At 33.5% G+C, this 17063-nt stretch overlaps 1 protein-coding gene across 2 annotated transcripts in view; it reads left to right on the top strand.

Annotated features, from left to right (window-relative positions):
- Positions 1-4086: 4086 nt before the first annotated feature.
- Positions 4087-17063, top strand: part of LOC106456971 (cysteine-rich DPF motif domain-containing protein 1-like) — a 14604-nt gene continuing 1627 nt past the window's right edge. Inside the window, exons 1-4 of one of the 2 annotated variants that reach the window (XM_022382765.1) lie at positions 4087-4316; positions 7871-7985; positions 8498-8581; positions 13957-14245. In XM_022382765.1, coding sequence (XP_022238473.1) covers positions 4189-4316; positions 7871-7985; positions 8498-8581; positions 13957-13980 — 351 coding nt within the window. In that variant the 5' untranslated portion in view covers positions 4087-4188 and the 3' untranslated portion in view covers positions 13981-14245. The remainder of the gene's footprint in view (positions 4317-7870; positions 7986-8497; positions 8582-13956; positions 14246-17063) is intronic. The other variant, XM_013916353.2, reaches the window with a different exon arrangement.

The raw sequence follows: 17063 nt of genomic DNA, 5'->3' as shown, positions 1-17063 counted from the left end.
GTCCTAATTTAGGATCTTCTTTTTAATAAATTCTTGAAAATGTTAAAAAAGAGAGAGAGGGAGAAAGGGGGCCCGTGCTGGCTCTCGACGTTCCTGTGTCTGATAAAGAAGCATATATAAAGGCATAGTCTATCAATCTTGTTTGAAAAGCATGGACTACATGGCCACTTCACAATATTGATTTGTCAGTTTCCTATTATCAGCAACAGTTGAGACCAACCATCAATTTCCTATCCTCCCATATAGCAAACCCACCTGTCCTAACTGTGTGTCTACTCACAGAAATGTTGCTACAATTCATTGGATTGATCAAGTAATTATTCTAAGACTTCGCACCAATACCTGGTTAACAAATATCACTGGATAATTTGGATAGTGTTACGACAGCGGGGGTCACGTGACGCTAGTAACACTCATATTCTCGAACGTTCACGTCCCTTCCTGAAGTCTCGAGAGGTTACTAGATATGCGGTATTCTTGTATATATAAGCCGTTAAGAAGTGACGGCAAGAATGCAATGTGTAATTGAACTGCAGACTGAGATAGATACGGACAGTTGAGTCGAGCACGTGAGACGTTCGTTGTGAATTATAGCGTTTGTTATAGCGCGACTGTGGAAATTAAGTGTATTGCAAAGTTGTATTCAGAAAGAATAAACCAGTTTTATTTAAGAAAGGACATGTATCGGTCAAGTTTCTTCGGAAAGAATTTTTACGGAAAATTAACTAACGACCAGAGACGTAACAATAGTAAGAGTCACAATACACTTTAAGCTGTATGTACTGTCCAAACTGTATGTAATCGAGTGATTGTCATTCAGTATTTTGAGAACATGTGACTGTGAACCAAAACTCAATACTTTGGAAAGCAAGGACTACCACTTCCTTTCAGTCATTAGCTTTTAAGTTACAGTGCCTTGCAAAAGTATTCACCCCCTACCAATAATGTCACATTTTGATGAGATACAAATAATGTAAACAATTTTTTTTGATGAACTTGTGTTTCTTCAAAACTCTAATGATCAAACTTAACACTGTCATGTGTGAAGGAGGTTGAATGTTGGCAAAACCTGCCTAGAAAATATATAAATTGGAATTTGCTAATTTTATAAGTATTCAGCCCCCAAGGTCAGTTCTTGGTTAAAGCACCTTTGGCAGCAAGTACTGCTGTGAGTCTTCTTGGATAGGTCTCTACCAGCTTTTGAAAATGGGATGGTGTAATGTTTGCCCATTCTTCCTGGAAGAATTGCTCAAATTCTGACAAGTTCATTGGGAATCTTTGATGGACGACAACCTTTAAGCCTCGCCATAAATTTTCCATTGGATTAAAGTCAAGACTTTGACTGGGCCACTACAGGACATTTATTTTCTTCTTTTGAAACCACTCAATTGTGGCTCTGGCCTTGTGCTTTGAGTCATTGTCCTGCTGAAATGTGAATTTTCGACCCAGTTTTAGATTCTCGGCTGACTCAAGCAGGTTTTCCTTTAGGATTCACCTGTACTTTCCGCCACCCCTCTTCCTCTCAATCCTGACAAGGTTCCCAATTCCTGCTGATAAGAAGCATCCCTATAACATGATGCTGCCACCACCATGCTTTGACAGTTGGGATGGTGTTGACTCGGTGATGGGATATGTTGGGCTTGTGCCAGATGTAACGCTTTTGATATAGACCAAAAAGCTCAATTTTTGTGTAGTCTGTCCACAAAACCTTCTGCCACATGTCTTCAATATCATATATATATATTTTTGTCGAAACTCCATACGAGATTTAAGATGATTCTTTTTCAGTAATAGCTTCTTTCTTACCACTCGCCCATGCACACCAGCTTTATGTAGGGACCGGGATATCATCCGTGTATGAATGAACACTAACTCCCATCTCAGAGTCTTCAAGTCTTTCAAAGTCACTGTTGACTTCACAGTGGCATATGTAACCAGTGTTCTGCTTTTCTGGCTGCTTACTTTGGAAAGATGGCCTGATCTCAAGTCATTTTGGAATTGAATACTTATGCAATTGAGAATAGTCTAATTTTTCTTTGAAAATCTAACTTACGTAATATCAACTTTTTTAGCTTTCTCAGTTTGGAGTAGATCGTGTAGATTCTAAATATATTATCCCATTTGAAAGTTTCATGATTGCAAGCTCAGACAACAACAAAATGTGGAAACTTTGCAGGGGATGAATTATTTTGCAAGGCACTTTATCTGTAATGACTTCGTTCAAGGCGGCATGACTCAGAATCTGGGTCAATTAAATATATGCTTTCTTGAACAGTAGTTGGGGTGCGTAACTTTTGTCTAATCTAAAGAAATAATACAGATTTACGACCTTTCCACATCCTATTTATGGGGACAACACAAACTACATACAGAACACTTGCACAAAAATTTAGAAAAATTATTCGAATACAGGAAATTAAAGGTATAGTTTATGAAGTTATAGAAAGGTGAAATCAGTATTTTTTTCAATTGTGATATTTGAAACTCCCAACCATATTTGTTGTATTTTTATTAAATTTCAGCTACCTTAACCTTCAATTGGTCCAGTTTTGACGTTTAGGTTGTACTTCATCGAGTGATTAGTATTGATACGACAGCGGAAGTCACGTGACGCTGGTAACACGTAATGAGTATCTCAACATTCCTGAAGGCTTAAGTGTTTGCTAGACGCCCTCTATTTTGTATATATAAGACCGGCGAGAAGTGAAGGCATAGATAATTGAATTGCAGACAGGCAGAGGTAGAGACGGACAATTGAGTCAAGCGCGGTAGTAAGTAAAGTGCGTGGATCGTTCGTTGTGAATTATAGTGTGTGTTTAAGTTAAAATGACTGTGGAAATTAAGTGTATTGCAAAGTTGTATTGAGAAAGAATAAACTAGTTTTATTTAAGAAAGGATTTGTATCGCTGAAGTTTCTGGGAAAGAATTTCTACGGAAAATTAACAAACGACCAGAGACTTAACAGTATGTTCTGCTGAGGATCAAATGAGCCAAAATTCTAGATGTTATGACACTGAACATGTTTTATGCATTGCGTTGTGACCACATTAAAAATGAAAAGAAAGACAGTTCCATTATTTAGGCCAAAAAGCTAGACAAAGCCTTTTGACAGTGAGTTCTGTTGGCTGGTTGCTTTATTTCTGGTCTGTAGTTCAAAATTAGAATTGGCTACCTGAAACGTTTAGCTCCAGTTCCATTTTAACATTTATTAATTTTTCTTTTATTAAGTTTAAGTACCGTTTTTGCTGTTAATTTCTCGTTAGTAAATCTAGATTCTATTCAATAACTTCTTTTGTTCTTTCACTAATTTTGTCTTTTTTTTTCTCAATGCAATTAATAAATTACGGCCTTATTCCTTTATAAACTCTGTCCTTGCTCCTCTCGTTATTATGGTTATCAAATGTGTTAGTTCTGTTTATAAAGATAAAGTTACTCATTGTACTATCTGTGCTTGGCCCCCCAGTGGCACAGCGGTATGTCTGCGTACTTACGACACTAGAAACCGGGTTTCGATACCCATGGTGGGCAGAGCACAGATAGCCCATTGTGTAGCTTTGTGCTTATTTACAAAGACACAAAGAACAAGGTGCTCAACTCACAATCTGAAAGTCGTGGGTTCGATTCCCTGTCACCGAACATGCTCGTCCTTTCAGCCGTGAGGGCGTTATAATGTGATGGTCAATCATTCTATTCGTTGGTGAAAGAGTAGCCCAAGAGTTGGCGGTGGGTGATGTTGACTAGCTGTCTTCCCTTTAGTCTATCACTGCTAAATTAGGGACGGCTAGCGCAAATAACCCTCGTGTAAGCTTTGCGCGAAATTAAAAATAAACCAAGCTGTGCCCAGGGGCGGATTAAGGGTCAAACGGACTAGGGCTAAATTTTACTACTGGATCTGTTATGATCGTAACTAAAGACTAAGTTAAAAAAAAACAACAACTAAACCTCATATTATTGCCTCAAATATAATCCGCCTCTAGAGCAGGCTTATTAGTGTTATGTATGAGTGAAAGCGTATGATGACACGCTATGTCTCATAAAAAATAAAGTACGTATATTAACCAACTTTTGTTAGAGGGCCAGAGCTTTCAATAAAAGCAAGTTTGTATAATGGTGGTGGGAAGTAGATTCTAGGTTATTTTGCTGAAGAAAAGAAAAAGCCCTATAGGCCTATGTAAAATATAGTGTGAGATGGAACAAGCTACTGGGGATGAAAATAATGATGAAAATTGTTGCAGAAAGTTTACTTGCTATATGTGTGGAATGACAGAAACATTTCACTACTTTGGAAAACGCCCTCCATTTCTTAAGTCCATTTTGTATGTTGTAAGATAGGTTTTGATAACATAAAGATTAAGATATTTTAATTGTGAGAGTAAGAAATTAAGGTAATTATTACCCGCTTGGAGCTGTTATTTTATTTTTATTCTTGACTTATAAAATTTGTGAATTCTTTACACGTTAACCTTAAAAGTTAAATTACCTACGAATACGATGTGGTTATTGCATATGTAAGTTTTGTGATATTTGCATTCTCTCGACGGACTGGTGTGTTGCCAAATCGTGTTTCTGAGTCTGACTGTATTGTATGAACAGGTGGTTTTAACGAAAAGAAGGACACAGATCTGTAACAATTCTAACGAAACACGTAATTGTTAACCTTTCAGCTACGTGGTTGTTACTGTTATTTAAAAAGTGTACCAGGAAAATATCCTATAGGATTAAAATGTAATTGTAAACCTGTAAAAGGTTTTCTAAGCTTAAGTAATTATTGGTGTGTACATTTTAAAAAGGTTGAAATTATTCAGCCAAGACTTAAAGACTAATGCAGTATAGGGGGCTATAAATAATATAACAAAATGGCTTAGATCAGTTAACACATTGCATGGACAAATATTTGGCAAATGACCTTTAATTAGAGTAAGTACAAAGTAATGCATTTCAGTTACCATAACTTGAATCATACATTCAATATAGATGGGAACCCACTCAATAGTGCAACTGAGGAAATGGATCTTGGCCTTGCTATATTGGTGGATAATGGATTCAATCCATCAAAGCAGTGTTCTGTTGGTCATATATATATATATAGTAACAGTAACAGAATTTTAGAGTGTATTTATAGACATACTGGTTTCAAGTAAAAAGTCTACAGTTTGGTCTCCATATCTATCAAGGGATATTGGCCTATTGGAAAGTGTTCAGAGAAAAATTAGGATGATTCTAGGAATGGAACATTTTATCTTACATGGATCTTAACTTATTTTCTCTCGAGAAAAGAAGAGAAAAGGGTGATTTAATTGATGTCTACAAGATTACCTGTGGGATCAATAGGACAGAGCAGGAGATTTAATAAAGGGGCTAGCAGAGATGCAGTTTTTGTGGTGCATGTAGGGACTAATGATGTAAGAATGGTTGGTCAGAGGAGCTGATTACTAAGTACAAGGAGTTGATAAAGGCATTTATAGAAAAAGGCCATAACTTAATTTTGTCAGGGATACTGCCCAGAATTAACTGTGGGGATAAAGTTATAAGTAGGTCACTAGGCTAAATGCTAGGTTTAGGTTAGTATGTAAGGATGAGCAGATTGGCTGGTTGGACTTGAGAAGGAAGCTTTTAGAACTGGATGGTTTACATTTAAGTAGGGGTAGGGTCTGGTTTATTTGCTTAGGCTATTAACTCAGCTGTAAGGGAAGTTTTAAACTAGGACTAGACACTGGTGAGGGACAGGAAAAACTAAATGCAAAAAGAATAAGAGGCAGAGAAAAGTTTGGCAAAGGAAATGAGTATAGAAGTAGTAATAAGGATAGGCTTAATTGTTACTATTGTAATGCTAGAAGTATAAGAAATAAAATAGATAGGAATGGAGGATTTTGATATAATAGGAATAACTGAAACATGGTTGAACATAAATGATTTTGATGACAGAAATGTCTTTGAAATACAGGGTTACAAGCTATTTAAAAAGGATAGAGTATTAAAGAGGTGGACAGAGTGGCTTTATAAATAAAATGTGAGTTACATCCTGTTGAAGTTGAGGATATTAAAGATAGTAGCAAGGAGATTGAATCAATTTGGGTTTCTATTAGTGGATATAAAGGAAAAGGCTTTTGGTGGGAATTTGTTACAGACCACCAAATGATATTGATGAAATTAGTGAGAAACTTTACAAGATTTCAGCAGTTAATGAAGTCATAATTATGGGTAATTTTAATTTCAGGCATATAGATTGAGAAATGCTAGAGTCAAACCATGATGGAGAAATGTTTTTGGAAATTGTTCAGGATGGCTTTCTTCACCTGCTAGAAACATTGTAATGTTAGATTTATTGTTAACTTCAAATATAGAAATGATTGAGAGGGTGGAAATTGGGGTACATTTTGGTGCCAGTGATCATTGCTATATTAGCTTCGATGTTTTGCTGCATATGGAATTAAGGAATAATGATATTTTGGTTACAAATTTAAAAAAAGAAAATTTTGAAGGAATGTGACAAGAATTATCTGTTGTGAATTGGGCAGCTGAGTCACTTGGAGACATTGATCAGATGTGGAAAATTTTTAAAGATAAATTTTAAAATATTACAGGTAAACATACTCCTCATAGAAAGAAAAGGGTAGCTGCAAGTAAAAAACCAGGTTGGCTCACAAAGAGTTTAAGACATAAAATTAAAGAAAAGCATAAGAAATTTAAATTGACTGGTATGACAGGAGATCAATAAAATTGGTGAAACAAGAAATTAGGACATCGAGAAGGATGTGTGAGAAAAGGTTGGCTGAAAATATGAAAATTTCTTTAACTACAAATCTTTTGACATTCTTTGAAAAGGTTACTGCTTATCTAGATGAGGGTAAGGGTGTAGATTTGGTGTATCTGAATTTTCAGAAAGCATTTAAAAAGGTGCCACATAAAAGGTTTGTAAAAAAAAATTATCTCTATAGGTGTTGGGGATAAGATAGCAAATTGGATAGAAGAGTCGCTGGATGAAAGAAAGTGGAGGGTTGTTACAAATGGAGTTCAGTCAAACTAGATTAATTAACTAGTTGTCATCTGCAGTAGTTGAGGACAGCTCTTTATAGTATAGTGTTTAAAGAGGAGAATATATAATTTCCTGAAAATAAAGGGTGGACTTAAATTGTTACTTTTTGTCGGAGTGGGTATGTAAGAGCAGCCTTAAAGGACCAAATGGATTTTTGTTGTTTATATGCCATCTTATTAATCCCATTGATTTTTTTTATTTAAATCTCATTTAAGTACTTGGGATATGAAAATTTTGAAAGGACTTACTGTATGACAGAAGAACTAGTGTTGTAGGAGAGTAAAAACAGATAAGGATTTAGGTGTGATTATTGATAAAACACAAAAAGCCCTTACCCGTATCAAACAGAATTTATAGGAATTTTTGATTTAAGACCAAGAAGATTATTATTACCTTGAGGCTTCATATGAAGTAGTTTATACATTTCCATACATTCTTTATGAAGTATCTATTAAAAATTAAAGTACAAGTAATAACCAAAAAATGGGATAATGTCCCATTATCATTATACTCATATGCTAGAATAAATACTAACAAATTATAAGAATATTTTGTTTTAGGATAAAGCATGTTTATAAATAACTATAAATATTAACTAATTGTGATACCAATATGTAAACCAAAAGTAGGTGTAAAGTGTTATTTGATTAAGAAGACCAACAATTATTAACATTCTGATTGAAAAAATACATGCAGGGTATTTCTGAAGGACTGAATTAACATTAATATAATAAGTTCTTTAAAAAATGAAACAGTTTGAAGCAACAATGAACATTTTATCTTTCTCTGAACATGATTTGTGTGTGTATTATATATATGTATATTGTTTTTCAGGTTTCTTGAAGATGTTTACCTTGCTAAAGACCCCTTTTCTCCTGCTGGAGAAGGTATTTTTCTGCTATTGGGTGGACATTGTAGCCTTTGTAAAAATATAGTTTGTCAAGCAGAGGTATGTGTGAATGTAGTCTTGCTTTGGAAGCAAACATTTCATACAAAATGGCCACAATCACTGTAGAGTATTGGAGAAGCTAGATAGGCATAACGTAAAAAGGACTAATTAAAGCAAACTAAAGAAATTAAATTATTGCCATTGAAATTTCTCTGTATTAGATGACATTTTGAGTTACTATCCTTCTTTTGTTAAATGTTTTAACTGCAAGGTTTAGTTTACATCTTTTAATGCTGCATCATGTACCTTTATACCATTTGTATACAAATTTTGACAGACTGCATTTTAAGAAAGATAGGTAAAATAACAAAAAACATGATTTAAATAAAAATAGAAAGAAACATATTGACCACAGGTTGATTTATGTAACTAAATATAACTTGTTAGAATATAACATGTATATAATATCAGTAGAATTGCAGACAGAAAAGTTAGTGTATACTTCAAGGGAAGTTAATCACTTTTAAATTCATTAATTTTCTAATGTAACTTGTGTTTGTCATCTTACATAGGAGTGCAGTATTTACTTCAGCAAAAGATTTTGTCTTTCTTGTGCTAAGGATAACAGTCTTCAGTTTCCACCTGAATTAAGAAAGGTTAGTAGATACATACACTCACTAGATTTACGTTAAGCTACATAACAATAACACTCAGCATATTGTTAATGGCACTCTGTCAAATAGCATAGAACATTTAAAGATGTACCTGTTGGTTCATCTAGGCTGTCCCATTACTAAATTCTGTCAAATAGCATAGAACATTTAAAGATGTACCTGTTGGTTCATCTTGGCTGTCCCATTATTAAATTCATAACACTCACAGCCAGCCCTGATCAATGAAATATTCATCAAGCCTTCCTTTAAATTTACTGCATCCACTACATCAGAAGGCAACCATTCCAAAGGCCAACTACCTTGTAGAAAAAAAAAATTGTTTTAGCCCAGTATGACTTCTATCCTGCCAAAACTTGTATTTGTGTCCTCTAGTTATACCATTCTCGTTGTTAAGTACAAAAAAGGATAATACATTAATCTTATTGCTACTGGAAGGAGTCAGAGGGCATGTCATCACATTTGTAGAATTACATTTAAAATTTTATTCTACTATTATTTTATGAATGTATGGCAATAAATTAGGCATCAAATTTTAGTATTATACATCAATTAATATCTTAATTCAAAAGTAAATTTTTAAAACAAATTGTTAAATATTGATTTTTGTGTGTCCCATGGTATTTGTCTTCAGATTAGAATTTATAATGGCCACAATACAATGTCTATAGTTTCTTACAACTTAGAATACTGATATAGACAAGCTAGAATATAAAATAAGAACCTCCTACCTTTTCTGTTTGCTGAGATATTACATTTAGTGAATCCAACACAGTAGCTCCACTCACCTCTTCCTTTTATAAAGTGTTTAGGCTGGAAAATTTGTCATTTTTTCCTTGGAACTTTGATGACTGGTAGCAAGTTGAAATGGTGATCCGAAATGAGATTTTATTTTACCTAAATACAGTTTAATTAAGAAGCCTGAAAAATACGGCAGAATTTTGTGATATTGGTATAGTAATTTATAACTTTTGTTATTTCAAAATATATATATATAAAATCTACAAAAAAAATTTTTACATCCTCTATGTGTGTGATCGGACGAGGCTTAGCAAATTATTGCAGGCAACTACAAACTACAAAGAATCCTCGTAACATTCTAAGAAGAAATCATTCTTTTCTATATTTTTTATTTACTGTTCCATGTTTTAAGGAAAATAACTGAAAATTAACAATTTATTTGTAAATAATAATAGTATGTATACATATGTATGACAACCGAAATGTGATTGTATTTTACAAAATAATGGTGTGCTAGTACAAAGCTAAGGCCAGTTTTATGGTATTTGATATGGTAACGTAACCTGCACGTGCACCATGTAACTTACAACTTCCTTGGCACTATTGTTTGTCAGACACTGTTCAATAAAACAAACAAATTGATAAATATAATTAGATGTATACTTTTATGAGATTTTAGCTATTTAGAATAAACATTTGCGGTTTTCTGTTAAAATGTGCAGTCATTCTAGAACAAAAAATGCATAATTTAGATCTATTTCCTAATATGTTATGGTGGTTAAGAGGCTCTGTACTTTCTCTTTTGTGCTTACCACCACCACATTCAGTTATCAATCTATCACATATCAAATGCTCAAGTGTGGTGGATCAACTATCTTACTTAGGCCTGCACCATTCTTACAGTGTGATTTTTCCATCCTCTGGTGTTTTCAGTGAATTTGCTCCCATTATGTATGTCCTGTCATCACTGCCTTTCCATCTCCCCGCCAATTCCAGACTCTATAATTGTGGCTGAGGATTCTTTGTGTCTGTTGTGGTTCAATCTCCATTTATATGCTTTAGATATATTTCTTTCCCTTTCCTCTTGCAGGAGCCATCACTCAATTTTGCCTTCATCTCCTCCCACACTATCTACTTCAGGGACAGGTTCATCTTCTGTCTGAACTGCTTCCAAAATTTTGATGGTTTGGGAGGGTGATTGGATCAATTTCCCCTGTATGTGATAATTTATCAGTTGGGGATTTGGACAACTTTGACACGTTAATCTCCTATTACTTACACCACATGGTGGTTTCACCTACCCTGGCTTCCAGTCACCAATCTCCACTCGTTACAGTGGTACTGGTGGTGAGTTGTTAATTTCTCTTTTCTTTCCTTTTTTTTCAGGTTTCACAACTATTTACTTAACAGATGTGTATATCTATATTATAGAGATGATGGAACCCACTGAGTGGCCAGTGTTGCCTCGTAGAGAATACTTACCCAACTTCTGCATTGAACAGGGGAGTACAGAAAGTGTTAAGCCTATCCACCCCTGCTCAGTGCCTGCTGTTGAGATGGGGTTTCTGTAAGACTGTTTCAGCAGTATGTGTGTGTGTATATATATATCTTCCAGGCCATTCTTCACATCACTTGACTAAAAAGAAGACTGCATCAAGTGTGTGTGTGCCTGCCCTTGCACCTGCTGTGGTTAGTTGCATTAACTCATTGCACTGTCTCTCAATGTGGGACCTAATTTTAGGTAATTGTACCTAATGATAATGGTCATTGCACCTCTCTGGTGTTCTTCTCCACACAATTTCCTCTCCCATTTTTTTCTAGTGGAGTATGGAAGAACCCTTGCTTCTCCGGTTCCAAGTTGCTGTGGAAGTTAATATGGAGAGTTCCTCATTGGGCAGTGCAACAAGCTATTCCTATTGCTTAAGTCCTGGCAGATGGGTCTTAGGTTCACTTAATGACATAGGTCAGTGAAGCTATTCCCTCTACCTGATTTTTGTGGTGAGTATCTCACATAAGTATTTCTTCAGTATGGTTTGTTCTGACTTATAATCTGAACCACACTATACATCCATGCTCAGTTGTCTGCATATGAGATAATAGATGGTCGAGCTATCTGCCATTCTGCCAACCTTAGTGACAAGCACCCAGCAAGAGATTCTTCTGACAATAACTTTGCTCTACCACTTCTTTTGAGCAAAGAGTTCTACTTGCTTGAGATGAATATGATTTCTTACTGAATATAGCTATCCCTCCACCTAATTTTTGTCACACTCCATGGACTTCCCCTTTTTAATGCTATTTTCTGAAAGAACACATTTTTAGGTAAGGAAAATGTTAACTTTTTGATGCTTTTCTTTAATTTTATCCTGTATATGGTTTTTTACTTGTAGTCCCCCTTTTTTTCTCTATGAGGAGCATGCTTATCTTGAATATTAAAAAATTATTTTTAAAAATCTTCCACATTTGATCAATATCTGCAGTTAATTCAGTTGCTCAAGTCACAACAGATAATTCTTGTCTCATCCCTACAGATTTTGCTTTTTTGAAATTTTTTTGACCAAAATATTATCATTCTTGATTCCATATATAGTAAAACATCAAACCTAACTGAGCAACGATGACGTGCACTCGGATGTTCCCTAGTCTACACTGTTTCTATACTAGAAGTTAACAATAAATCTAGAGTATCATTGCTCCTACTAGGTTCCCTGATGAAAACAGTCCTGAACAGTTTTGAAATATCTGTCTCCCTCGTGGAGTCTTACTAAAGAAAACATCCATTCACCAGTGGAACCTCTTACTTTGTGGCTTGACTTTGCTATGGCTAGTGGAAAAGCAAATAGGATTTTAGGTTATATCTACAGAAATATTGAATACAAGTCTAAAGAGGTTATAATTTCATTTTATAGATCATTGGTTAGGTCACATATGGAATATTGTATTCAGTCTTGGGCTCCTTATTTTATGAAAAACATTGAACTGTTTGAAAAGATTCAGAGTAGGGTTACTAGAATGGTGCCTGGAATGGAGGGGTTGTCATACAAGGAGAGGCTGAAATTTCTCAAATTGTTTTCTCTTGAAAAAATAAGACATATAGGGGATCTTATTGAGGTATTAAAGATTTGAAAGGGAAATGATAGTGTTGATACATCATCTTTTTTCATACTTAGTAATGGTGGGAATGGTAAGAATAAGGAACACAAATATAACTTTCATCAGGGTAGGAGTTGGTCTTTGAAATGGATTGCTTTCAGATGTGGTGAAAGCAGTAACTTTATAGGAATTTAAAGGAAAGCATAATAGATATTTGAATGATAAGGGTTGGCTTTGAATGATACATGTATATATAGTTTATTGAATGGGACAGACTAGATTGATCAACAGGTCCCTTGTAGTACTTAAATGTTAAGTTTATATACTGCATTTCACTGACATAGTTACAATAGGCTAGTCTGTAGTGTCAAGCTGGCTCCATTCTTAAAAATATAAAGGGTTGATTCTGGATGTTGTTTTATACTTGATTGGAAGTGTTTTATTTAAAATGCTTCTTTTGTTTTTTACAGAGCAGTATTTTTTTTTATTTGAAAATACATTATGTTGAAATTATAACATTTACAGGAATGTATAAAAATGTGATAGACTGGATCTGTTTTCTTAAGTCTGCTGGTTAAGTTTCTTCCTGTTTCCCTAATATAAACAGTATTGCGATGTGGACATTTAGCCTGTTAAATTACATTGTTGGTAGATGTATGATATTTTTTTATAAAAAGCTGCTTAGACTGAAATATAACATGAACATTTTTTTTATTTCAAAGTTATATGTGATATAAAAGTTATAAATCTATTCCACAATCTTGTTAAACCAGTGAAAAACCTGAAAAATTGCAGAGAATAAAAAACAGTTTTTAAAATCAGTTTCTAGTTTTTATAGGCTGGGGTAATCTTCAAGATATTTGAAGCAATTCCTGGATGATAAACTCTCAAACAAAGGTTGTTTTTCCACTTCTAGTTTTTTGTCTGTGTTGCTGAGAGACTTTGCATTGTGTTAAAATGGTTTGACAATATTAAATTTATAGCTACAGTTATGGATGGAAGACTAGTATAGAGATTTATACATTTACCTTAACTGAATGCTAATGTAACAAAAGAATATTCAACTTTCAAGCCAAAACATTTAAAAATAGAAGAGAAGTATTTTCTTAAACTTCTTTCCTGAACTGAATTTTAGGAAACAGTGCATTTATATAATTATGAAAGGACTGAACTAAGTCTTTGTCAGAAAAAAACCTATAAATGTGTCATAAACATAACAATGCCAAAATAGAGGAGTGTTTATTTATGTTAAAAGTTTGTTGAGGGGAAAAGATATTTTAAGCTTTAAAAAAAAAGACTGTATGATCCCTATTTTTTGTTTGGACCATGGAAAGAATTCCAATGGATATAAATTTCTGAATGTACATCTTTATGGAAAACACTGGTGTAAAGTCTGTTTTTATTTCTTTCAATCACTAAAATTAAAAAAAAATTTCAAGCAACTTCATCTTCAACTTGCATGATGTTGGAGTGCATTGCATGCAAATGTGAAAAAAAGAATATTGATTTAATCAATTTCCTTAAAGGCCATAAAAATGTCATCAACATAACAAATCAAGAAAACTAGAGGATGGAGTGAAGTCAAAATGGTAATGTCTTCAACTCTAACCATGAATAAATTTGCTAAAACAGATGAAACTGGGTCTCTCAGGTCTAGGCTGTTGATTTGGTCATAATGAATATTCTGAAACGGAAAATTTGTATTGGAAGTGGAAAAGTGAACAAATGTTTTTATGATGGAAACAGCTAACAAAGTCCTGGGGTTGGAGTCCTTTTGATAACATTTTAGAGCTCAGTAAACTGCTTCTTTAACAGGTACTTGTATGAATAGTTTCTTACTTCAAAGCTAACCAACCATAAAGGCACCCAGGTTCGAATCTTAGTTTTGTGATTAAAGATTCAAGTTTTTGACAAAAAAAAGCTTTAGTGATATGAAAGGCAAATATGCAAGACACAAATTTTCTGAGGTAATAGTTATAAGTATGATAAGCAAGAACTGTAGGACATAAAGGAGAACTTTGTTTATTAATTTTTCATAAACCATGTATATGTGATGTACAAAAATGTGAGAGTCATTGGAAAATTTGTCAGATTTGTTCAACTGCAATAAAAACGATTTTAGTATGTGTTCTTGCTTGAACATCAAAAAAGAATCAAATTTCACAGAGTGAGTTGAATCATTTAAAACTGTTCATATCATTGGGGTATTTACAGTGATATATGAAACAACAGAATTGACTTTTTGATTTTAATGAAAAAATGTCTTGATATAATTTTAGAGGTTATAAGGCTTTTAATTATGCCTGTTTTAAACTGGGTATTAACATACACAGTTTATCAATTTGTGGAAAAAGTCTGGGATATTTGATAGGACAGTTGTTTGGAAGGTGAGGGAAAAGCACTTTTGTTAATTTGAGATGGTTTGGAAAAATCAAGGTTTTTTTTAAAGAATCATTGTTGTGAACTAGTGTCTTGTTTTTCAGATATCAAATTACATTTTGAATGTTCCTGAATGGAAATCTTTTTGGATATGTTATTATATTTTTATTTCAAGTATTTACTTGAAAGTAATCAAAAAGTTAAAACCTTTACTTAAAACTTTTCACTTGTAGATAAATGTCAGCTGGAGATATTTATTTTAAGTAGTCATTAAACAAGTGATTGTGTTGTTATGTTGAGATATGTCTATACTTCCTTATACTTTGAGGAGATTAAATTGTATATTTCTAATAATCATCAGCAATTATAATTTACAAGAAAGAAATTTATGGGTTATGTTTCATCATTTTTGAATGAAAAGCAACTTCTCAAAGTTTTTTGACATAACACGTCAGAGTAAGTTTTATCCAAATATTCAATGAAAGATGTCATAACAAAAGTGAAGGTTGTACTGTTCTGTTGCTCAAATGCTACCATCTAACAATACTAGATAAACCTAGCAAAATGTAGTGTTTTTCAAAAATAAAAATATGATTTTAAAAACATAATTACTTGTTTTATTCATAAATAAAACTATAGGGTTGAACAAATATTTAACTTCTTTTTTCTTCTTGGAGTTGGATTAATATCCGGCAGTTTAAAGTGAGATTTGTCAGTAACAGTTTGATCATTTTTTTCATGATAGGTTTCTTTGTCAAGAACCACAATACCATTACGATTTTGTGCTCTAAAAATTATCTTATTACGCTGACTGCTGTTTGTAATTGCTTTTAGTTACTTTAGATTCAAGTTAGGCCAAGAAATCCTTTTCTGATTAATATTACTGAAGCTCTAGAAGGACAACGTCTGAAAAGCATTTAAGTTTATTGTGTTCAACCATGTGGAAGCTAGGAAATCTATAAGAAGGAATAGGAAAATAAATAAAATGTGAGATTCCTCACCGATCATTAGTAGGATCAGTTCCTTTTCTATATTGGTTAATTTTGTTTTTCATTTTTGCTGAAAATTTGTGAACTAAGTTTTTAAGTTTAGCCTTAACTCATATAGTTTGCTAAGATTGCATAAAAAGACATCAAAGACCTATGATTTTTTTTATCTGTCAACCCTGATGGTTGTCCACTGGATGTCTTCCTATAGTTCTTGTATTTTATGGTCAGTTCAGAGTTGTTTTTATTTATGACTTGTAAAAGCATTTCACTGATGTGTGATCAAACAAAAATTGTTGATCTATTAACAAGCTGATTGAAGTTTCTCTCAAAATAGGTAGCTAAGAATAGAATATATGAATTGAATATGCTCACTGAACAACTTCCTTTGCAGAGCTTTAAATATATTCTCACAATATGTATTGGGTATTTAATCCTGAATTTTAGTCATGTTTAACTTTTAGTTTGTTGTACAAGATATTTTATAGTTTAAAATTTATTGTATGACTTCTCTGGCTACTGAAGCTGGAGAGAAAAATGCCAACATGAGATGAAGACTAGAGCAAGAATAATGATATTATTGAAACTCAAGGAAAATAACATAAACATTCAGCTTATACTAACTTGTACATACATTTTTACCCCTCTTAAGTTGAATAGAGCCCACGATCCAGGGGATCAATGACATAGAAACAGAGTAAGACAAGTATGGGCCTGTATCAAGTGGTGATTTTGGTATATATCCATTGTCGGTTGATGAGTAGGACAGGTTAATATGATGTTTCATCTCTTGCAAGGATGGCAACTAACTACTTGCACAGCATTGTTTTTAATATAACTGATTAAAGATGTATTATTCTTCTAATTTGGAAATATTGGCTTTTTTTCTGCTGTCTCACTATAAATATAAGTAATTACTCTAGATCTGGAAGTAATTATATTGAAACTTATTTGGACACCTTTTTTTAAGCAATATTCAATCCAGTTTTGGGTAAAAGCTGCATTTTGGGTAAAACTATTAATTCATAAATACTAATTACATAATATTTGAGGATAGCTTTGATATATGGAAACATCTGTTAGCCGAGTTCTTGCACAGATCTTAAAATATAACGTTCATAAATGGAAACATTGGCTCATGTAGATCTTGAAAGTCAAGTTGTTCAAAACTTGGAAATAGCATTGATAACTGGACCAATTGTTGATTGAGATGTTGCAAAAGAAATATCAGCTGAAGCTTTCCACCAGACACTAATCATAGCAGAACC

The sequence above is a fragment of the Limulus polyphemus genome, unplaced genomic scaffold (assembly GCF_000517525.1).
Source record: "Limulus polyphemus unplaced genomic scaffold, Limulus_polyphemus-2.1.2 Scaffold276, whole genome shotgun sequence".
Classification (NCBI taxonomy): Eukaryota; Metazoa; Arthropoda; class Merostomata; order Xiphosura; family Limulidae; genus Limulus; species Limulus polyphemus.
Note: the sequence above shows the minus strand (reverse complement) of the source record. Positions and strands in the feature narration are given on the sequence as shown.